We start from the raw sequence: 24035 nt of genomic DNA on the forward strand, positions 1-24035 counted from the left end.
AATTTATCTTTTTCACCATGACCTCATATTAACTATCTATTTTTATCATGGATTCCACATTTATATTTTTAACCCACATTCTTTCAACTTCTCTTAATCATCCAAAAAAAGAAACTAGCCATAAAAAGAAAAAAAAACTAATAGAAGTTTACTATTTAAAATACTGTTGATGAATAATAAACCCCGTCACACTTTACTATATATAAAAAAAATTTATATTATTTTAAATCCTAGGGAGTACATTATGACACAATGAATGCCACTCCTCCTTTTAATAAACTAAATTTTACACTCCGTGCGATGCATTGGAATATTAACACATTATTTAGTTTAAAAGAATCACAATGGGATAAAAAAAAGGGGAGAAGATTTTAATAAGCTCATTTAAAAAATGATAAGTGATGTTATACAAATTTAATAAAAATAAATATAAAGAGAAAGATAAAGAACAATCAACTAAAAACAATTTAGGATCATTTATTTCAGCTTATTTTATGCAAAAAAATCTATTTTTGGAGTTTGTACAATATTTGTTTAAATTTTTAAAAATAATTATAATTAAAAAATATTTTTATTTATTTTAAGAAGCTACTTTGATGATAATTTAAAGATAAAAACTAACTTATTTGATATATAATTCGTTTAAAAATACCTTATTTCTTGAATAGAAATAGTATAATTTATTTTAGTTAAAAATATGTCCAAATTTATCTTTTTTACCATGATCTCATATTAACTTTTATTTTTATTATAGGTTCCACATCTATATTTTTAATAGTGAGGCCCACATTCTTTCAACTTCTCTTAATCATCCAAAAATAAAAATCCAAAAAAAGAAACTAACCATAAAAAGGGAAAAATTGATGGAAGTTTATTTTTCAAACTACTGTTGATGACCAATAACCCCATCACACTTTACTATACATAAAGATCATACAAAAATAAAAATCTAAAAAAAGAAACTAACCATGAAAAAGAAAGGAAAATGTAATATTTGATTCTTATATTTTTGGTCAATTTTGTTTTTAGAGTTAAAGTTTAAATATGTTCCTAAAGTTTTTTTGGAGGTGCAATTAGCATCCTAAGGTATTAAAAAGCACAATTTTATCCTAATATTTTTTAAAATGTTATAATTTTGTTTAGAGTTGATAGTTTGACCATTTGACGGTTTATTTGAACTTTTTGATCATTAAATGCCTTGTTAGCAAGCCACATAGAGTCCATGTCTGACAGCGAATTTTTTTAAAGTGAATAAACAAAATCCTTCCTTCCTTCATTATCTTCCCTGACCATCATCATTCTCATTCAACAAAATCCAAAATGCAAACAAAAAAATGAACCAACAAAATCATAAATGAACAAACCAGAATGCAAAACAACAAATGAACAAAAATTCACCCATTGAAAAAACAAACTAGGATGTAAGAAAGAAACGAACGAGCAAAATCAAACCATAAATCAAAATCTTTAGATCATCATTGTAACACACCATTTTTTTAAAAAAATTATTTAACTCAACCATAGTTGGGTTATAGCCACCCAATACATTTTTATATCAATAATTTTAATATAAAATATTTTATAATTGGTTTCAACTCACACACTATAACATTTCAGATAAATTGTTACCTCCCACATGTCATTAGGCTAAATCATATTTGTCCATACTTATACTCCCAACAAGTAAACTAAATTACATTTGCCCATCCTTATACTCCTAACAAGTAAAATAAGCAATTTAGTCAATTTTCAACACAAGCCAGTTATTTGGCCTTATAATCATGTCATTTTAACCAATCCAAAGTAAACCAAATATTAAAATTACAGTCATCCAAATTGTACCAAAAATAGAAATAGTTTGAAAGGCATGATTACATTTATATATTCATATAATTGACAATAAACAAAAAGCCCTAATATTGACAATATAACACATTATAAATCATAAATTAAATATCTAAAAGAGACAGTGGATCTATACCACTAAGCCTCTGGGACTCCTCCACGTGTCACTCGTGGCTCTTCTCCTGAAAATTGTTAACCACATAATGAGACTCAAAAGTCCCAATAACCAAAGTCAATTTATGATAATGTATACAAATAGTTAAGTGTGTGCTTACTAAGAGAGAATTAAAAATAATATAATTCCAACAAATATAAGAAATATTACAATACACACAAACAACAATCCTTATATCCCTCCATTAACCTCGAGCCGTAACCCTCACTCGGTGCTAAATTACCCGGCCAAAGGTAGATTAACCCGAGCCCCTACAAACCACCTATTGAGCTCCAATAGGGGTACCACGTGGCACATAAATACAACAACAATAGCAAGTTTCCCAACACCTCTCACAATAATCAAACAAATTCATAATAATATTGCACAATTATACAATATTACAAAATTCATAATTTTCTTAATAATCACCCAATTAACATGAAGTAACACTAATTATAAATTAAAAGCATGGTTACCTTGTAGTTTTTTTAATAAATTATTCCTTATAATTTCTCTCCCACCACAATCTTCAACAATAATACAATCTACAAATAACATATTATTTATAAATATTAGTTTCAATTTTTGAAACTAATAAAATAATTCTAATAATAGAATTAAAAATGTAACATAATTTTTAATCTCAATCTTAATACAAATCTAGAGTTAATACTATTAAGTAAAATTTTTTAACTCCTCTTTTAATTATCAATAAACATTAATAATCTAAAAATCAGCTTCTAAACTAATTTCTATTATCAAAATTTAGAATTATAATCCTATAGCTATAATAATTCATTTCTCATCCCAAATAATCATCTAAACCTCAATAAATTAACATATATTTTTAGATCTAGTTTAAAATTTGATCCACAAGCCACAAATTCAAAGATCATCCACAAATTTATACTTTAGAATATTTATTATACTACTGACAACCTCAAAAATCATATTTATTCAACATAAATTCATCCCTCTTCCAGATTTTAAATTTTCTACCACTACAAACTCAGAAACAAAAAAAAAAGGATGACTAAGAAAAAATTTTAGAACACTTACTTAGTCTTGAAAAGCTTAAAATCACACCCTAAATATTCTATTAAAAACTCTTACCTTAAAACCCAGCACCGGTGAACTTGGCTCACAGACGCTCTCTCTGCCTCAGCTCACGCACGAAGGAAAGAATGAAGAAATGAAGGAAACAGGTGCGTTTTTATAAAAATTCAGTGGGTCCCACATTTTTTTTTAATTATTTCTTCTTTCCTCTCTCTCCCTTTTTGTTATTATTATATACATAATCATTGCACATAGCATTTTCTTCCTTCTTTCCTTTCTCTTTCTCATACCTTTTCTCTTTCTTTCTTTTTATAATAATAATAATAATTTAATAATATTTTATTTATTTATTTTTTAATTAATTAATTTTTTTAATTTTTTATTTTAATTTAGAATTATATCCTAAATTAGATTTAATAATCATTTTCTACTAATTTGCTTACCTTTAAATATTTTTCAAAATTTTATTAATCCAAATTAACAATTAAAATTTAAATTGGGATGTTGCAATCATCACTGTGGTGAAGGCTAGGGGGCAAGATCTAAAAATTAGACCTAAAACATACTCAATTTGAAGTTTGAGATATCAAGCATATAGATTTAGAAATCCATGAAAGTTGGAAAAAAAATCACAGTCAAGGCCATAGGACTTGTCTTGTACTTTTCCTTACAGTCAGTGGAATGGTACAAACCTAAAAATCAATGAACCAATATCAATGAAGCATAAAAATTGCCGTCAAAGGGAGTATACCGTTACCAATTATGCATATGTATCATCTCTTGCAACAGAGCTTGAACTTTAAATCTATAATGGTCTTTACTCAAACCTGTTGTTTATCTTCATCCTCCTCACTCTGCTCTCCCTACTTCACACTATACTTTCTCTGCCTCAAATTGCCCTAATCTGACTCAGTCCCTGTCGGCCATCGAGCTTCCTACTCTGAGTTTATCCATCCCTAGTAAGCTTCTCCAAAGGTCCAGATCCTCTACTTCGCCCTACTTTCCCTCTACACAATCACCTCTCCGGCCAACCTAATGAAAACACGGGTCAAGATTTTCCACCTTTTCCAGTTTGTCATCGTTGGTCATTGTCTTTGCTATATCGTCCAGTTGTCCTGTAGATTGCAATGTGGATACCGGAGAAAATAATTTGGAGAATGTGTAAAGAACTAAGAGGTCAAATAAGAATGGGTAAAGAAGAAATGAAATAATCCAGAGAATATATTGGGATGTGGATGACAGGTGGATGGAGATATAAAAGTGATGTGGCATATTAGATTTAAGTCTAATGGTCAAATAGCAAGGGTTAATAGTCAACTTAACAGCCAATGATAGAAGGGTAAATTTGTACCATTTTAAAAAATATCGGGTTAAAATTGTGCCTTTAAATACTTTAGGATGCTCGTTGTGTCTCCAAAAAAACTTTAGGAGTAGATTTGTACTTTAACCCTTGTTTTTAGTCCTTAGAGCTTTTTTAGTATTTTCACTCTCTATGGTTTTAGAAAGCTTATGTGACCTTTATTTTTCAAGTCTCTATAGTTTTTATTTTTTAGTAGTTTTAGTCCCTAAAAACATTGAAAAAAAGTTACAAGAACTAAAACAAAATTAGATGAAATTATAGGGATTAAAAATTATGTTTTTTTAAAAAAAATTATGAAATTTTACTGTTCAGACTACCGTTTATGAATAAAGATTACGTATTTGACAAATTATGGTATCCGAATTTGGCAGGATTTTGTTTCTTTTAATATATTATGGGTAAAAGGAAGGGAGAGATTTTGTTGGAAACTCAGGGGAGGCACGCAACAAAAAATGCTCCTTCCCTGTGACTTCACTGGGCATATCTGTTCACGGTCTAAATATTGATTTTTTTCCTTTCTTTATTTGCAATTCTTGGCCAGCAACCCTGCTTCTGATATCATAGTCTGCTTGTTTCAATTCTTTTGAGTCATGTTCCCTCTTTTACCCCCGAGCCCCCTAGATCCCCTCTCTCTTGCAATGTGATTTTGCGCCTGGACCATGGCTGTGGCTGGCATCGAATCTGGTCAAATCATAACTTCAATAACTTGGATGCAATTTTATTCCAAGCTAAGGCAATATATCTCGTCATTTTGTATTTTATACATATAGAAAAAATATAATGGTTAGTTTCTATATTTTTAACATATTCTCATAGCAATCTATGTACTTTCTTTTCATGGCTTCAATTAGTCTTTAAAAATTTTATTTGTTTGAAATATTAGTCTTTATTAATATATTATACTGATGGAGTTAAATCTATTGATGTATATACAACTCTATTAATCATATTTTTGAATTAGTAAAATTATAATTAGTTGGACATTGTATAAACAAAATGACTACTAATATTTCAGCCTCTGCCATTGTCATCTTATCTTATTCCTTTTAAAGTTGATTCCATTGCTCATTTAAGAGTTTTGATTTAATATTTTGTTTGTTTGTTTTTCATCTACTCATTTTTTATACAAGTCATAACGATTTTAACAAGTAAGCACAAAAAGTTATATAATTTATATATATATGTTAGTCACTATTAAATCCTTATAAACTATAGTTATATTTAAAAAATATAAAAAAAATAATGTTGCAAATAGATAAAATTTAAGAGACTTAAAATAATAATAAAAATATAAATTAATATCAAAACAAACACACACGTTGGAAGTATATAGGTAAATAGTTGTATTTTCCTTCATATGTATTATAATATAATATGCTTTTAAATAAAACAATGAACCCTGAATTATATTAGATTGTGTCTGGATAAGTGAATTTAAGTTGAGAATTTGAATTTAAAATCTCATATTTAAAATCTCACATTTAAAATTTATAGATTCAACATTCTTTGTTTGGATGATATAAAATATTTTAAATTATAATCTTAAAATTTTTTGTTTGGATATAAGGTAAAATTTCATATTTCATATTTGAATTTCAAAATAACTTGGAAGATTAGACCTAAGGCGATCCATCGGGATCGAACCATTGTGAAGATAGGACCAGATAGTTGACTTTCACAAGGATCGAATTGATGGAGACTTAACGGTCAACTTCCATCGAGACCGGATAGACAACGATGATGGGGATGAAACGGCCAATCTCTATCACGACCGGATCGATGGTGATTATTAGGACTAGATGACTGACTTTCACCGATACTAGAATAAAGGTGACGGCGAGGATTGGACTGCTGACATCCACCTAAATTGGACCGAAGTTGACAATTGTTCCCGTTATTACCATTGGTCTGATCCCTGTGGAAGTCAGTTGTCTTGTCCTGATCATCAATGCCGGTTTAGTCCTTATAGAAGTTGGCCATCCCATCCCGATTGTCGCCGCTGGTCCTGTTTAGATGAAAGTCGACCATCTAATCCTCATCGTCACCTTTAGTCTGGTCCTAGTGGAAGTCAACCAATCAGTCCCATCATCACTGTCGGTCTGATCTCGGTGAGAGTCAGTCGTCATCGTCGTTCCAATCCAGTGAAAGTCAATTATCTACTCCCAGTCAATGATGGTAACTTGTTTTTATTAACTTTAGCGGTTCGATCCAATTATCCTTGACTAGTCGATTAAACTTTTATGAATTTAAGTTAAATCATAAAAGAAAGTGAATTAAGATCTGAAATAATAGGAATTTAAAAAAATTTTAAATTATAAAAAATTTAGTTAGAACTTGTATTTAAATTTGATCCAAATTCATATATATTTTTAATTATTTAACTAATAAATTTAATTTAAATTTAAATCTATATTTACCCCAACATAACATTAGGAGAATATAGAGTCGAGATGGCAACAAGGCCACGGGATTGTCCGTCTCTCGTTGTCAAGTGGAGGGGGCAATGGTTAAAAGTAATGTAACAAAGTCAATGCCACGTTATCAGTACACGTGGGAGAAAAGAAAGCGAGTAGTCCCCGAAGTCCCGACGCGCGGATGGTGGAATCCCATTGGTCACTGTTCAATGAAATGAATGTACGATAACGAAAGAGGATCACATTCACATCCTCTCGGAAACATCTCCCTCGCTTTTCAGTCTCCCATCTTTGAATCAATACTTGACCAGTTCACCTTCACCACTTCGATCTTCCGCTTCCACATTCTTCCCTTGCGTCGCGAAATTCTCTCTAACCTCCTCTTAGCGCGGCATACGTAGCACTGTCGCAACCCGCATCCTCTTCAATCAAGAAAATGGCGTCGTCCACCAGGCTAGATCTGGATGGCAAACCCATTGTGCCTATCACCATTTGCATGATTGGTGCCGGAGGGTTCATTGGTTCCCATCTCTGCGAGAAGCTCATGGCCGAGACGTCGCACAAGGTCCTTGCCCTGGACGTTTACAATGACAAGATCAAGCACCTCTTGGAGCCTGACACGCTCCCATGGGCGGGCCGCATCCAGTTCCACCGCCTTAACATAAAGCAAGATTCTAGGCTCGAAGGCCTCATCAAGATGGCGGATCTGGTATCGCTCTTCATCCTCTCATATGGGCGTTTGATTTGGTTTCGTGGATTTGCACTTAATTTTTGTGTTTCTCTGTCTAGACAATCAATTTGGCTGCAATCTGTACCCCCGCAGATTATAATACCCGCCCTCTGGATACAATCTATAGCAATTTCATCGACGCGCTTCCTGTGGTACGTGATTCTTTTCATCGTCGTTTCTCTTGTAATTATACTATAACTCAAGAATGATTCTTTCTGCCCGTTGCTCGCATTTATTTGATGGCAGAATTGATTGAAGTAGACGTGAATTGATGTGGGTTTCTTGTTGGGTCTCAGGTGAAGTATTGTTCGGAGAATAACAAACGTCTCATTCATTTCTCTACTTGTGAAGTTTATGGGAAAACGATTGGAAGCTTTCTCCCGAAGGATAGCCCACTTCGTCAGGTATGTTTTCATTTTCATATGCGTTTCCCGTGCAATTACTTTTGATCTTCCGCTTCCTCAAAGAAAGTCATCCAGATCTGTTCATGATCATGGATGATAGTTGACATTTGTATAATTTGAACCGTTCCATCACAAGCATCCGCTGCTTGGAAACTATCGGTGGTGGTCTTATCTCATCCTGGGTCAAAGCATTAAGTTGTCTGATTGAATTGGATCACCAATACTTCTGTCTAAACTAAGTTTCGTTGTACGGATACGTTGTATTTATGTTCTTGTCCTCTGGAGTGTGGATAGAAGTTGAGATCTTATAGTTTATGAGATAACCCTCGTCTGGTCTTTCTGTAAAGATTGATTTTTTTTTTAATAGAATACAAATAATTTTGGTTGCGCTGGTAGAACACATTGCTACTTATTACTTTGTTCTTCCTGGTCTTTTTAAGACTGGGTTATAAAACTGCACCTGTCTATGTCTCTTTCTCTCACCTTCGAAGTTCCTTCTGCTTCTGTATTGGAAGCTAGTGTTTGGTTGGTTGGGTAGAACAGGGTCTTGTGAGAGTACATTTTGGTTGTTGTTGGTGGAACTGGGATGTTGGACGCTAAAATAGTGTCACCGTAATCTTCCCTGTAATCCAATCATGTGACGGAATTTTATTCCTTCAAAATTGCCTCCTTTAACATTGCCTTATTTGCTGCCTTGTTTTTGTACTGAGCATCTTTTTGTCCTCTTATGTAAGGATCCTGCATACTATGTTCTTAAAGAAGATGCCTCTCCATGTATATTTGGCTCAATTGAAAAGCAGAGATGGTCCTATGCTTGCGCAAAGCAATTGATTGAGAGGCTAATTTATGGTGAGCTATCATTTCTTGTTGCCTTCTTATTCATTGACATTGGCTTGTTTCACTGAATTTTAATTATTGACAGCTGAGGGCGCTGAAAACGGCCTGGAGTTTACAATAGTGAGACCTTTTAACTGGATTGGACCACGAATGGATTTCATTCCTGGCATTGATGGTCCAAGTGAGGGTGTTCCTCGGGTTCTTGCATGCTTTAGCAATGTCAGTCTCCTTTTGGACATGATTTTCAATGAAGCTTGTTGACATGTTAACAAAATTTTATTGAATATCTTCAAAATATTCGTTTTTATGTTTTTGGGTAGAATCTCCTCCGTGGGGAGCCCCTCAAGCTTGTGGATGGTGGCCAGTCCCAAAGAACTTTTGTTTACATCAAGGATGCTATTGAAGCTGTCTTGTTGATGATTGTAGGTTCTCATTTCCAGTCTTTTAAACTAGACTTATATTACATGATTATTGCAGCATATAGACTAGTACCTTTGTTGGCTGCTCTGCTAAATGCTTGACGTTTTAACAGGAAAATCCTGCCAGGGCAAATGGGCATATATTTAATGTGGGAAACCCAAACAATGAGGTTACAGTTAAGCAGCTTGCTGAAATGATGACTCAGGTGAAAGGATTGAATTTGATTTATTGACCATATTGTTGAACTTGGAATTAAGATATTTGCTTGGAACTCCAGAGTTATTCTTGTATACTTTGCAGATCTATGCAAAGGTTAGTGGAGAATCAGCTTTGGAAAAACCTACTATTGATGTGAGCTCCAAGGAGTTTTATGGCGTGGGATATGATGATAGTGACAAGAGAATTCCTGACATGACCATAATCAACAAGCAACTTGGTAGGTTTTACTCATTGCATCACCTGATTTTAGCTTGTAAAATTGTTGTATTAAAGACCAGTGCTAATGGATTGTTACGTCTCGGTCAGGCTGGGATCCCAAGACGTCACTTTGGGACCTTCTTGAATCAACCCTCACCTACCAGCATAGGACATATGCCGAAGCTATTAAGAGAGCCATTGCAAAACCTGTTGCGAGTTAAACTGACATAGTGATGGTGTTGTACTGCTACTTCCTGTTCTTGCCTTAGTGGTTGATTTACTCATGCCATGAAATATTATTTCTCCTCGGTTTCTGTAGCCAATAGCCATTGCAAAGTTTTTGAAGACAGGGGGTTATTTAATGTAGGGCTCTGCGCTCCTAGACATGATAGGGAAACATTTTTTGTGTTCTAGGGGCCCCCAGCCAATCCTCTACGTTGTCTCCCAGGTTCATTTGTATTATTTTGTTTGCCCCTCTAAGGCGAGGCATGTGCTTTCTTTATTGTATTATTTGCCAGTAATTTATGGATTGCCTTTTTTGCACTATTTGGATCTTTAGTAAGATGCTGCTCACAACGAATGTACATCAGAAGACACTGAAGAAAAGTTTATTGGTTTTATACTTACTCTCTTATTGCTTGAGATTGTATACTAGCCTGGCTTTCCCACTCGGTTTCATGGTCCTCTTTAGGGAAAAATCACTTTGGTTTACACTTTCTATTGGCTAATTCGGTTAAGAAAAGGGAAATTGCCAATTACTGTGTTTCAGGCAACAGAGGGGGTATCTCCTTTTCCCTTATTTTTGAATCTCCATTTCCCTTCAGCACCGTTAGATCAAATCTTTTTGACAGTTTAGATTACTATTTGATAAAATTATTATTATAGTTTTATATGAAATATATAAATAAAGTAATATAGTCTAAAATTGTTTAAATTAAATTTTAATTTTAATAGTTCAAATTTATTTATGTATTTTTATCTAGAATTAAAATAATTATATTGTCCGAGATTTAAAGTCAGAACCTTCAAATTTTTAATCCAATAATAATAAAAGGAAAAGGAGAGATAGAGAATAAAAGAAAAGAAAAACGTCTCCATTGTTTCAGCAAGACGGCAAGTATGTATTTGGGAAAGGAGCGGATGTCATAGGGAATTGTTATTGCTTCATTTGTTTGCTGTTTGTTGTTATTATTATTATTATTTTTTTAACTATCCTAACCACTGGGAAGCGGAACACACACATGCAACACACCTGCACCTCACACAATGACACAACACTCACACCACAGACACTTAATAATATTTTCCTTGACTAATTGAAAATATAACTCAACCTCCATTTTTCAAGAGAGAGAGGGATGCTATTGAAGCAAGTTGTTTTTGGCTGTTATTGCTTCATTCGATAATAAGGAAAGAGGGAAAGAATCATTTATCCAAAATATTCGCACGCCCAGTGGGACTCCAATCCACGGTTGCCTAATTAAAAGTCATATACGCCTTATCCATTAGGGTACGGGCCCAATCGCTGGTTGGTTCCTCAATAGTGATCATACTCTAATGAATAAAGCTTAATGAAAAGTCCACAGAATAAAAAGATGTTGCCATAACTTCCTTTATTTTTTATTACTGGAGCAGCTATCATTTTTTATTTATATTTTTTTTATAACCAACATTACTCATTTTAATAACTATTTATTACATATTTTTAAAATCATGCCTCATAATTTATATTAATAAAAAATAATTAATACATATTTATATTAATTAACACATGATATTTTAGTCTAATTTTTTTATTTTTAGATATAATTATTATAGTTAATTAATTTTTTTAAACTGTGTAATATAATTTTTTCTCTTACATATAAAAAATAAAAGGAGTACATGTTAGGATACATTGGAAGACAATATTTTAGTGAAAGAGTGATAATAAAATACCATTAAAATATATAAACGATAACTAGGTGTTATAAAATGTGATCCTTATTTTTTAATTTTTAAAAAGTTATTTGACATTTTAATTTTTTGTGAAATGACATATTTGTTTGGAATTAAAAATTTAAAATGACAAATAATGGTTTTAATCTAGCATTAATTTCTGGCCAAAAAAACCACCTTCAAAGATGATAAGGTAGACGTTAGAAGATCTGTTGCTCAAATAATAATTTCATGCACACATGATTGTATCGTACACATTTATTTTTGCCATTGAGAAAAAATTGGAAACCCGACAACATTTCTTGCATACAAGAAAGTTCATACTTCATAGTTTTCAGCGAGTATGAGCCCTAAGTCACCGTCTGTCCAGTTATGCATGGGAACAAAATAAAATGAAAACGAAAGATTTGATTCACGGTAATTTGTCATCCAACATCTTGGACTTGCCCAACACCGTCCCAGAGGCAGATCAGGTTCAAGGCTAAAAATTGAAAAAAGAAAAACATCAACAATGTCTCGCTGATGCTTCTTCCTTGACCTCTCACGATCATCTATAGATCCGACTGGTATCAGACTCCTCACTTTCATTGTCTTTGCTGGCATCCAAATCGCCATACCTTGTCTTCCTTCTTCGTCTACTTCTGGTTCCCCTACTCTTAACTGATTTCTTTGCCCGCGCACGATCGTCTTCAGATTCACTTCCACTTTCCTCAGATCTAGTGTCACTGTAGGACTTCCTACTCCCTGCGCGTGGAACCAAAATTCCTTCTCATCTTACTCCTCGAGCGGTAAACATCTGATTCAGAATCAAGCTCGGACTCGAATGGATCCTCCGATCAGGTCTCGTATTTTTTTTTTTAATTTTTTTATGGAGATAAAATAATCTTTTCATGTTAAAATTAATTGACAAACAACTTCTAAAAAATTAGAAAATAATTATTACATTTTATCATATTTATTATTTGAGCATTCCAAGAGTATTTTCTTTTTTTGTCACTCTTCCTATTTTAATTTTAATCTAAAGAAATTGTTAGTTATTAGCTATTTCTTTCTCGTAATTACATTATAAGTCATTGAGTATTGTTAATTAATTTATGTTTTTTTATATTAAAATTTTAGCATTCTAAATTTTTACATCTTTTCAATCATACTTTTAAGTGAAATAAATATAATATTTAACTTATTCAAAAAACACTTATTAATTATTTGAATGGAGTATGGTAAAGTGAAAGTATGATTAAAAAAACAATATATAAAATATGCCTAATATCTTCTTTTTTTGTTGGGGCAAAAAACATGTCCAATATTATATATTTTAAATTAAGTAGGGCTTTTAAAAAATATTATATATTGTGATCAGAATAAAGTAGATCACATGTTTGGCGTTCAAATGTCTATCTCTTAAGTTGTAATCAACAATTGGTGAATTTATGGGCATTTAAAAGGTATTTTCTAAACTTCAAAAGTTTATTGGTAACTCACACTTTTTAAAAAATATTAGTTGAAATTTTAATTTTTTAAAAATATTTACATCTTTTTAATTATGTTCTTGTTAAGTACCTTGTATAAGAGTTTTAATAATAATAATTAAAATTTCAATGCAGATTTTTTTAAAACAAGTAATGAATAAAATAGGAGTATAGTTTAAAAATAATTATAAAAATTATCAATTATCTTATATTTTGAATCAAGACAAATTTTTAAAAGATGTTTTATATTATACTTCGAACAGTAACAAAGAATTGGTGAATTTATGAGCATTGGCTAAAGTTCAAAACTGAAGACTTCGCCTCGCGATTAATTTTTTGTTTGAACAAAGGTTAAAAGTTCATTCATTAAAACTAGTCACGATAAACGTGAAAGTTTTAGTTATTTGATGGAGCCTTCCATTGGGATCCTCTCTGCCCCACGTCATGCATAAACATTAAAAAAAATTAATTTAAAATATGCTTTTGGTTTTTTTAATTTTATGTAAAGTTTCAGTTTAGTTTTTTAATTTTATAAATATTTTTTTCATATTAGGTTCAAGTGAATATTTTTTGTATAATTATTATTATTTTTTAAAGATTAAAATTAATATATATTTTGTCAATGTTTAAAAGTTTAATATATAAATTTTATAATAATGAAATTAATTGCGTAAGTGTTAGGGTTAAGGGACTAAAAAAATATTTTATAAAATTAAGAGATCACAATAAAATCTTATGTAAAGTTAGAAGATTAAATATCAACTTTAACTTTAAAAAAATTATAAATAAAGTTTTTATAATGAATTATCAAAAATACCCTCAATGTGGAAGCATTTGTGGATTTTGCTATTAATGCATGATGGGCACAATGAATAGAAGATGAGATCACATTAGTTGGTTTAACCAATAACCCGGTGAATTGACAAGTTGGCCAATCCGATTTAAGGCAACTTAAGGAAGAATTAACCCAGGCCAACCCAATCAAAATGAGTGTCATCCAACGAGTTAGCCAAGTTAATTTTTTTTAATTTGTTAAAGCTCAAAAATGATGTCATTTTGTTTTTTTTCCCAAAAAAAAAGCCCCTAATGTAACCCTCCTTCATAAGGAAGAGAGACATATACACTCATGCATGCATACTAACCATGTTAATATTAGGTTTGAACCCATGACCTTTTTTAAGAGAGGGACGTGGTGTTCTTTTTTTTAGATGAATTTTCTATTTGAAATCCCTATACTTGAAACCAAATCGCTTTGTGTCTTAGATGGTTAGACCTCAATGCCTCTCACTATCAAGTTTATGTCTACCGACGTCCCAAATTATTCGCACTTCACAATTGCTTGTCTCTCATTGTGTCTCTATTCTGAAACCTCATTGTTTCTATCTCTTGGTGTTGCTTATCTACTCGCCTAGTAGAAGAAGACAAAATAAAAAAAAATGAAAGAAGATGATGGAAGAAGATGAAGAAAGAAGAAGATGAAGATGCTTGGAAGTAAAGCTAAAAACTTTAAATGATGAGGTGATGGATGTAGAGGATAAATCTAACACATATGGGGAAAAACAAAAAAAGGTCTTAAAATAATGTAAAGTTAGGTAAAAGAAATTAAACACATGCTCAGAAAATTCAAAGTCCCAATCACACATTCCTATGTTCTAATTTAACCTGCATAGAGGATGATAATATGTGTCAGGCCACAAATAAACATGTACATGTTTATAATTATATATTGTAATTTTTTTAAAAAAAAACAAGCAAACATTATTTTTTACCAAATATTTATTATTTACTATATGATAAAAAATATTATTTTAATCATAATCAGTCTAATTCTAGTTGAACCGCTAACTTATGAACTGATGTCTCAACCAATTTAATAATCAGTTTGGTTTTTAGATCTTAGATGGATAGGATCTCCATAAAAGGATTAAGAATCCCATAAACATTAAAAATGAGCGGTTTGGCCTCTAGAACTTGGCATGGAAAAGGAATTAAGGTAATTCCAAGGCATTGTCAACCTTATAGCTCTAGCCAAGTGGTTAAGGCATGTGCCTGCTAAGTACATGGCAGGGCTGTGCATGGGCAGGGTTGGGTAGGGCAGTCCATTAACCCGATGCCCTGCCCTAAATGTCTTCAGGCAAAAAAACTATGCCCAAAGCCCGACCCTACCCGAAAGATGCTTGACTTTGAAGGGGCCAGGCGGGTAGGGTCGGGCACCTTGGGTAGGGTCTCCAGCCTTGCCTTACCAAAATAAAGAATCAGAACCATCCATACAAATTTGAAATACACTGTAGCAAATTAATTATTTCTATCAATAAATCACTTCAAGTTCTTATTTTAAAAGTAATAGATTGTTAAATATCACTAGCAAAAATATTATGGTGTCATCAAAAAACTTAATGGCAAAGCAAATATGGAAGGAATTTTTCATGCAAGTCACAAGTGCTGTCCAGTTCCAAATTCTAAGGAATATAGAAATATTCAACCTATGGTTTACAAACTTGATCATCAAGGCACCTAAAAAAAACTACCATTTACGTCCCCATCAAGTTAAACAAATTACATCCTATATTATTATTTTTATAAAAAAATATATTATAGCTTGGGCTGAGCAAGGTCAATTGGTTAGATACCCCAGCCCTAAACCCTACCCAACCCGAAGATCAGGCTCAGCCGGACCATGCCCAAACAGTATTGGGCAATTTTTTTAAGGCTCGGGTTGGGCATATTTTGCTCGGGTCAGGTCGGGCATCTCAGGCTTATGGCCATCTTGCATAGGCCTAGTACATAGGCTCTGACCTCGAGAGTTTGAATCTTTCAGGTGATGTTCTTTTGTTTTTTCCTCTTGTATCATCCTAGGAAAATTAACCAAGATTAAGTTAAATTAAATGAGATTAAGTTGTGAAATTATGTAGTGTGTGGCCAAGGAAATTTAATAAGTGCTTTTAATTGTGGTTTAAGCCTTAGATTCAAGTTCGAAGTGAAGTCAGGTCACTCAAACATCAAAAAGTGAGAAAATTAAAGGATTTTGGGACTGTACCACATACCGCGGCATGCACAAGCTTAACTATGGTGTACGTGCAACAATGGGTGAAGGTAGGATCTCTTTGTATCATGCACCTCAGCATATAGATAAATTCTGACAGTAAAAGGACTAAAAAATTAGTTCTGAAAAAAAGAGAGAAAATAGGAATTGAGCGAGAGAAAGGAAGAGCACGATTTTAGCTATGCTATGGCTTGCTATTGAGGAATATTTGTGATGTTTTAGAAGCTTGTAAACATCAAAGGTAAGCATTTTAAGTCCCCCATTTCTTTCCTTCTCCATTTTCTTAAAGAGTTAAGATAGGGTTTATGTTGAAATGTTGATGTTCGATCTATAATGACTATGGGTCCAAACTCATTGACTTAAATAGAAGTAATATAAGTTGTTTAGATTATTTAAACCTATCATTTATGGCTTTATTCATTTGTAATGAGTAGGTGTTATTAATACTCAAAATTTATCATAAATGAGGTTGTTGGAGGTGTTTGATGGCCATTGATGGTAATTTAATGGCTCATTAATGATAATGTGAGTTAAAAGAAGTTAATAAACCCTATGTGTATGCTAAATGAGAGTTTGTGATTTTTGTTAACTGAGAGTAGTGAGTTTTTTTTTAACGAAGAGAGTAGTGAGTTAAAGTGTTAAAATTTATCTTGATGAGGATATTAATGATTATCCTTGTGATTAAATTGTAGAAACTAAATTGGCATCATTCAAGCTATTGAAAAGCTTTAAAAGTATGTATTTTGAGAGATAAACATTTGACCTCTCAAAAATTTAAGGTAATTGAGAAAAATTTAGTTTATATAATTGTTTGTTAATTCATTCTATGTTAAAAGAATTTTTTTAAAAATAGTATGACAATTACCAACTTGTTTTTTATGCAAATTGTGGCAATGTGACAAATTACGTGATGAGCATGCTTATATCGAAGTAATTAAAATGGTAAAATTGTGAATTTTAGACATGCACGTTGAGCATGGTTGTATAGGTGGTAGTGATGAGCATGATATGAGGTCACTAGTATTAATAGAATTGCATGCTATGTGTTGATGTGTGCATGACATGATTATTTATGGTGAGAGTTCACCTAAGGAGAAGAGTAAATATTATAAATCCATGTGGTATTGGTGGCTTATTGCTGGAATCGGTAGCCAGACTGCTAACCTTAGAATCAGGAGATAATGATTGTCTTATTGTTGTTAAGGGATTGTCTTACTTGTTTTTCAAGGGACTTGAATCTAATTAGTTTCCATCGATTCATAAGGAGGCTAAATTAGGGATATGACATTCCATAATTATTAGTCTTAGGAAAAATCGTGATTCACAAGTAAGTCTGGTAGCCTTAGTCAAGAAGCTCCTCATGAGTAGAAGGCTTGGGTAGTTCGAGTTCATAAACATAGCCCACTATATAGCTACTAGTTTCATGTCAGAGGTATCAGAGGAATTTAAAGATGGTATTGATCATACATTTCATATTTCAATCACATAGTTGTTGTTATTATGGTCTGAAAAAAATTGATAAGGGTATATGATTGTTAATATTGTGACCCTATATATTAAATGTTCAGTATTGATATGTTATTATGCATATTTGTGCTCGATTTGTTATTGTTGTGAGTTGTGGTAATTTTTGAAAAGTGAATATACTTGTAAAAATTGTGTAAATGCCCTTTACATTTTTATAATTGATTGACATGCATTTGGATATAATAGTTTGACATTGGTTATTAAGTGGTTGTACTTACCCATCTTTTCAATATTACAGGAACTAGCTCATTGAATTAGGATTGAGGGAAATGACTAGAGGCATAGAATTCAGTAAAAATCCTACAAGTAAGCCTTAAAGTTTTATTTATATGTATTTTTATTGATAATTTTCCAACTATGCTTATATGATATTTGACTAATTGCACTATTTGAAAATTAAATTGAAGGTGTATTGTGCCCTATGTTGTATATGTTGTGGTTAGAAGGTTTAAACAATGTAATATCTTACAAATTAAACTCCTTGATAATCAAACTAATCAAGAGTAATTAAGTAAGATCTGTGTAGTGTGCAGTTAGAGAAAACTAATGAGTGTTTTGGTTGTAGTTTCAACTATAAGTTTGGGTCCAAGGTGAAATTGGGTCACGTAAGCTTCAAAAGAAGAGAAAAACAAGGGAGAAGGTCTTGGTGCCACATACCGCTATATGCCATGATGCATGGAGATAGAAAAATAAGAAGAGCTTCTCCATGCCACTTGTTGCGGTGAATGTAGTATGTGCCATAGCGCATTGCCTATTTTTCCTAAAAATAAGATGCAGACAGAAGTAAAAATATAAGGAGAAAATAAGAGTTTGAACAAGAGGAAGAGGGAGGGAGGAAGCTTAGAGCTCTGCTAAGGCTTCATTTTTAAAAGGATTGGAGGCATTTTAATACTATTAAATCCCAAAAGTAAGTCTCTTAACCTATTATTCTTCCTTCCTAACCCATTCTCTTGAGTTTACGGTTAGGATTTATTAATTGGAGATGATTTTTGATCCATATAAGTTTTAGGCCTAAACTCATTCACTTAAATAGAATGAATATGTGTTATTTGAGTTGTTGAAACCATTAATAGATAATTTTATACATTAATGATAGTGGGTGGACATTTATGTCTGAAAATATGTGATTAAATATAAGTAATGAGGGTTGTTGAGCGAAATTAATGACTTTAAAAGAATTTAATAAAGTTAGTGGAGGATAATGGATGATAATGTGCTTGATATATAATTTAGAATGTAAAGGACAAGGATTTTGGGAGACTTAAGTGATGAAATTAAGAGTTTAAAGTGTGTGGATAGTAATGCTGATGATTGTAAACTTGATTAATTGTAAATCAATCTTCCATGCATTGGTTTGAGCTTGAAAACAAGCTTGAAAGCATTAACTTGAAGGGTAAACCTTTGACCTCTTAAAGGTTTGAGGTAATCAAGGAAAATCTATTTTGTGTAATTATTTGTTAATTGAATTATATTTTGAAAATTGATTATTTGACATGAATGATTGAAAATTGTGGTTGTAAATATATGTCAAGAATCATGAGAGGTTTTGTTAACCCTAATTTGGTTATAAATATGAAGTTGAAGAAATGTTTGCATATTATGATTTTGAATTGAAATAAGGAATTGATAAGTTGATTTGATGATTGTGTGGTTGTGATAGTTTTGAATGTAATGGTTAATTAAAGTAGAGAATATGTGATTGAAGATTGGGAGTGAAAGTTATATGCAATAAGTGATAATGATTGTGATGCTCATATATTTTAACTAGTTACATGATTGAAAATAGTAAGCTTGTTATAGTGGTATTACAAGCATAAGTGTGTAAGTGTGAGCATGAGACATTACATGATCATTTAGTGGGAGTTTGCTTAAGAAGAGAAGTAGATAAATTCATATGGTATTCTCTGGTTGCCTTTCAATGCATGAAGGCTAGCTTTATCCCATCATTTGTCAAGAGACTGTCTCATAGTTTGTTGAGAGACTTGAACCTAGTTATATCCACCTATTTGTTGAGAATACTAGTTTAGGGTATTACGATACTTTTGGGATTTGAGAATAGGGAAAGCCATAGTTTAAGAGTGAGTGTAGTGATCTTTAGCTATGTTACTCTTTACAATTGATGAGTTTAGATAGTCATTCATATTGATAGAGTTCTAATTGATTTATAGCTCATGGTTTTAGTTGAAGGAGATAAGGAGAAATTGATTATGCATTTTTATTTAATGTGTCATATAGTTGATAAATTTATGGCAAGTCATGATAATGGATGGTACCATTGTCACATGGTTATTAGATTTATGGCAATGTGTATAACTATAATAATTGAGCTATTAACATAGTTATCAATGTTGTGACAATGAGCTCCATGTTGTGACTGTTAGATAATTGTGATATGTGCTATGTGTGATCGAATACTTGACTTTCATTTTTCATAAATTTTTAATTGTCAATTAATATAGAAATACATAGGATAGATATACTTTAGTTATTGAGTGGTTATATTTACCCCTCTCTTTTAATATTTTATAGGTTCTAGCTCGGGTGCATAAAGGGAAAAGGTTATGAGGCTTAGAAATTTATTATTCCTATTGTAAAGCCTTAAAAACTCAATTATTTTGTGTAATAAATATAATATTGCCATTTAAAGGATGCATATTGTTTGCACTTGCATTATATTGTTGTTTATGATTATAGGATGTATTTTGAGCCCTTAAATGTGGTATATAAGAATGATTACTGTTAATAGGGTTAAAATACTAGTGTAAGTATAGAAATATTAAATTATACACAACTATGGAAGTTAATTAATGAAATGTAACAACAAACCTCCCTTCTCTGTTTTTTATATTAAAAGATCGAGGAATGGGATTTTGTTATGATTATGTGTATGTGGCATGTTATACAGATAATCTTAGGTCCATTGAGTGTGATTTGGGTATTAGTGTTAACTTTTGGCATAAGCGTGGAGTTTTAGACACCTTTATGTGTAAAGAGTGAGAAATGTTGAGAAATTGTGTTTAGATGTCCAACTCTCTGGTGTGAAATAATTTGAGAGTAAAACATGTGTCATTAACTAATTTATGAAAAGAGCCTTTTTAGACCCCTGTATCACCTCAAATAGACTTTAAAAGAAGAAATAGGGCGCGTTAGAAATTTTTCTTGAGTGTTGTTATATGACAATATAGAACTGTCAAATTTTATGCAACACATTACGACGCGCAGTATAGAAAAGGACAAGCTACAGCTCATATACACATGTTGCAACTCTATCTTTCGCTCCTTAATGTTTTACAACTAGTTTTGAGTCTATTTAACTCCAAAAAGGGTATTGCATGCTTTAGTAATGATATTTTACTCTGATTAAGCTTATTAAATGATGATTTAAGTATTTTCCAAGTATAAAATCTTAGGATCTTGTTTGTATAAAATTACAAACTTGGCAATCTAATTGGTTTAGTCTAATGATTGCCTTGGGTTTTGTGTTAACTGTGATTTAGTAAGGGTGACCTTACAAATAAAGCTAAAACATTAGTGCAAGTAAGGAGGCATTTAAATAAATGGATATTATAAATTATATGATGATATATGAGAATTTGGCTCCCCCTATGTTATTATGATTCAAGGATTTAAGTAGTAAAAATGTGGTATTTGTGTTATTTGGTTATCGTGGAGTCTTGCATGAGTATGCCATAATCTATGCAGTGTGATCTAAGGGTTGGTGTGAATTTTTGACACTTGGTTTAAGTACTAGACACCTAAGTTATGTTATATAAGAGTGAGATTTAAAATTGGTGTCCTATTTTTTTATTGAAAATAATGTGAATATAAGACCAATGTTATTAACTAAAACTTAAAGAAAGCTTTTTATAGACACATAAATCACCTCAATTAAATGTCGGATGAAGAATCAGGGCAGGTTTGAAGTTTGCCCTAAGGGTTGTCTTATGACAACAAGTTTGCTGCTAGATTTCATGCACGCCACGATGCATGGTGCCATGGTGCTTGTGTCGTGGCGCATCTGCATCAAGCCTGACACATCCCTTTATGCAAAAATAGTATTCTTCCAAGCTAAAATGCAAATGCTTTAATTCAAATTGGATTCACATGCTTCCGTGAATGATTTAACTTTGATTTCTGTTGATTAGACAATCGTTCAAAGTGTTATGATTTTAGAAAACTTGAGATCTTATTGTTGTAAGTGTCACAAACTTGATAATCCTCTTAGGTAATTACCATAATTATCTCAGTTTTTAGGTTAATTTAGTTAAGTAAGAGTGACCTTACACCTCTAACGAGTCTCCTTCTCACATATTGTTCACGTTAACCATTATGGCCTTTCGAGACTTTTGAGCATTAAAGAATATACTTTTCCTCTTCAATTTCATGTGTCATGTCCTATCTACTCTATTCATTTATCGTCGTAATTTTGTGATGTCTACTTCAAACTGGAGCACCAAATCTTGCCACCAATAATTTATATGGCCTTTCTTCCCTCAGTACAATTATAGCATAACAACCCGAACTTATAAAACTCTTGTTTGTTTTAGTGTTAGAGCTATATTAAGGGGCCCCTAGTAGTAGTACACCCTCTCCATTTGGAAATTTCACATCTTATATTTTTTAATCATTTTGTATACTTCTCTTTGCTTTAGGTCCCAATCCAAACAACCTTCTTGTAAGCACAACATTTTATTTAGAAATTGTAAGAGAGCCATGCTCAAATCAGTATGCATCTCTATGTCCCAACACTTCTAGTGTTGTAGTTCTCATAACGAGGATAATCTAAAATAAAACATAGGAAAAAGAAGGCAATTTTTAGTGATGACCAAACAAGAGTGTAAGAGCCCATAAGCAAATAAGTCAATTGCTTAGGGTCCCAAATAAAAGCCCCGAATACTCCTTGTATGTATAGATTAAATAGATGTATTTATACCGTTATGTAATAAATGCCAAATGAAGAAAGTAAAGCCTTAATTCTTCTCCTACTTGAAAACCTTGTCACATTCTCAAAATAATATTTAATTATTGGGTTAGTCCCAACTTGGCTATTAATTATTATTTATTCTCTTTCTACAATTCCCTTATAGCATCATCATCTCTAACTCTCTTACTTTTTATCTTCACTCTTTCACTTTTCTTCCTTTTCTTGTTTCTATTTTAAAGCATAAAAAAATGTCATTAGACACTTTTTTCACTGCAATTTTTTTTTTTTTATAATTTTGGATCCAACCAAAGCATTGGCACATATACCATTGAGCAGGTTTTTTTTTTTAATACAAGACCACGGTGAAAATCATGCAAGAGACCAAAAATCAAGTTATGTCGGAAGCCATAAAACTTCTACATTTAATGGGTGGTCTATCAAAGAAAGTAGTATCAAAATTATCCTCCGAAACCATATGGGCGAGACAGATGGCACAACGGTTAGCTTCTTTGTAGACGTGGTCAAAGGAGATTTTCTAATTTCTCATAGCGAAGCTTCAAATGTTCTTTAAAATTTGTGCAAGAGGGTGGCTTATTGAGTAGGGCTTTTGTGTTTGTCTCTATGCTACTCTTTATGGTGTTTTTGTTCCATTTCAATCCAGGCTTTACTTTTTAAAATAAAAAATACTGAGTGTTTTTTTTTAAATATTTCTAGCAGTAAAAAATGTCAAATTATTATGTTAGGTTCTTTTACTCGTTTCGTTTTACGCCTCAAAATCTGGCCTGCAACCAAATAAGAAATGATCGTTTTCATGTACCGAATGGAGTATTGGCTTTTATTTTTTCTTTTCAAACAAGTTCACTTGCATGGCGCTTTCATTGCTGGGGAAAAAGGGCAGGGGCTTCAAGATATGGAAGTGATGACACCAGTTTCGATACTCATCATGATGAGTTATAGTATTTTATTTTATATTTAATAAAATAACAATTATAAATTTTTATAAATTTATTTTATTATTAATTTAGATTTAATCTGAATGATAAATTTAATATTAAATATTTTTATAATTTTTAAAAATTGACTATCAAGATGTACTCTGAATAATCTAGATTTAAAATTTTTAAATTATAATTTTTTTAAAACTCCAGTTTGAAGATTGTCTTTATTTTTATTTTTAATATTACATTTACTAAAATAAAAATTTTAAAAAATAATTTAACTTTACATCTATATTATCTAAAATATATCTAAATAGTCAAGTTATAAAAATTATAAAAATATTTAATATTAATTTATCATTTAAATTAAATCTGTATTATCCAAATTAATAATAGATTAAATTTATTAAAATTTATAATTTTTATTTTATTAAATATAAAATAAAATATAATAATTTGGACCAGGCGATTCAGATTGCTTATCATGTAATGAGCAACGAAGCCGGCCTTGGAAGTTCATGATTTTTATTGAACTAGTGGGATATCGTTGATTTAA

At 31.7% G+C, this 24035-nt stretch overlaps 1 protein-coding gene and 1 long non-coding RNA gene across 2 annotated transcripts; both read left to right on the top strand.

Annotated features, from left to right (window-relative positions):
* The first annotated feature begins 7056 nt into the window (after positions 1 to 7056).
* On the top strand, positions 7057 to 10262 carry LOC129313262 (UDP-D-apiose/UDP-D-xylose synthase 2). The gene is made up of 9 exons (XM_054956219.1): positions 7057 to 7541; positions 7622 to 7714; positions 7859 to 7966; positions 8701 to 8815; positions 8889 to 9022; positions 9124 to 9225; positions 9336 to 9428; positions 9524 to 9659; positions 9749 to 10262. Exons 1-9 carry the CDS (start codon positions 7269 to 7271, stop codon positions 9859 to 9861), a joined length of 1167 nt encoding a protein of 388 aa, XP_054812194.1. The 5' UTR covers positions 7057 to 7268; the 3' UTR covers positions 9862 to 10262.
* A 5755-nt stretch (positions 10263 to 16017) lies between these two features.
* LOC129313267 (uncharacterized) lies at positions 16018 to 23189 on the top strand. Its single transcript, XR_008593884.1, has 3 exons — positions 16018 to 16140; positions 17856 to 17923; positions 22898 to 23189. It is a non-coding gene; the product is annotated as an uncharacterized LOC129313267 (long non-coding RNA).
* Positions 23190 to 24035: the final 846 nt, after the last annotated feature.

Source organism: Prosopis cineraria, unplaced genomic scaffold (genome assembly GCF_029017545.1).
Source record: "Prosopis cineraria cultivar Desert tree isolate PC_DT_omini unplaced genomic scaffold, ASM2901754v1 PC6, whole genome shotgun sequence".
Classification (NCBI taxonomy): Eukaryota; Viridiplantae; Streptophyta; class Magnoliopsida; order Fabales; family Fabaceae; genus Prosopis; species Prosopis cineraria.

Coding starts and splice junctions, on each gene's coding strand:
- LOC129313262 (XM_054956219.1), top strand. CDS start 7,269: ATGGCGTCGTCCACCAGGCTAGATCTGGATGGCAAACCCATTGTGCCT. Junction 7,967..8,700: donor AGGATAGCCCACTTCGTCAG/GTATGTTTTCAT, acceptor CTCTTATGTAAG/GATCCTGCATACTATGTTCT. Junction 8,816..8,888: donor GATTGAGAGGCTAATTTATG/GTGAGCTATCAT, acceptor AATTATTGACAG/CTGAGGGCGCTGAAAACGGC.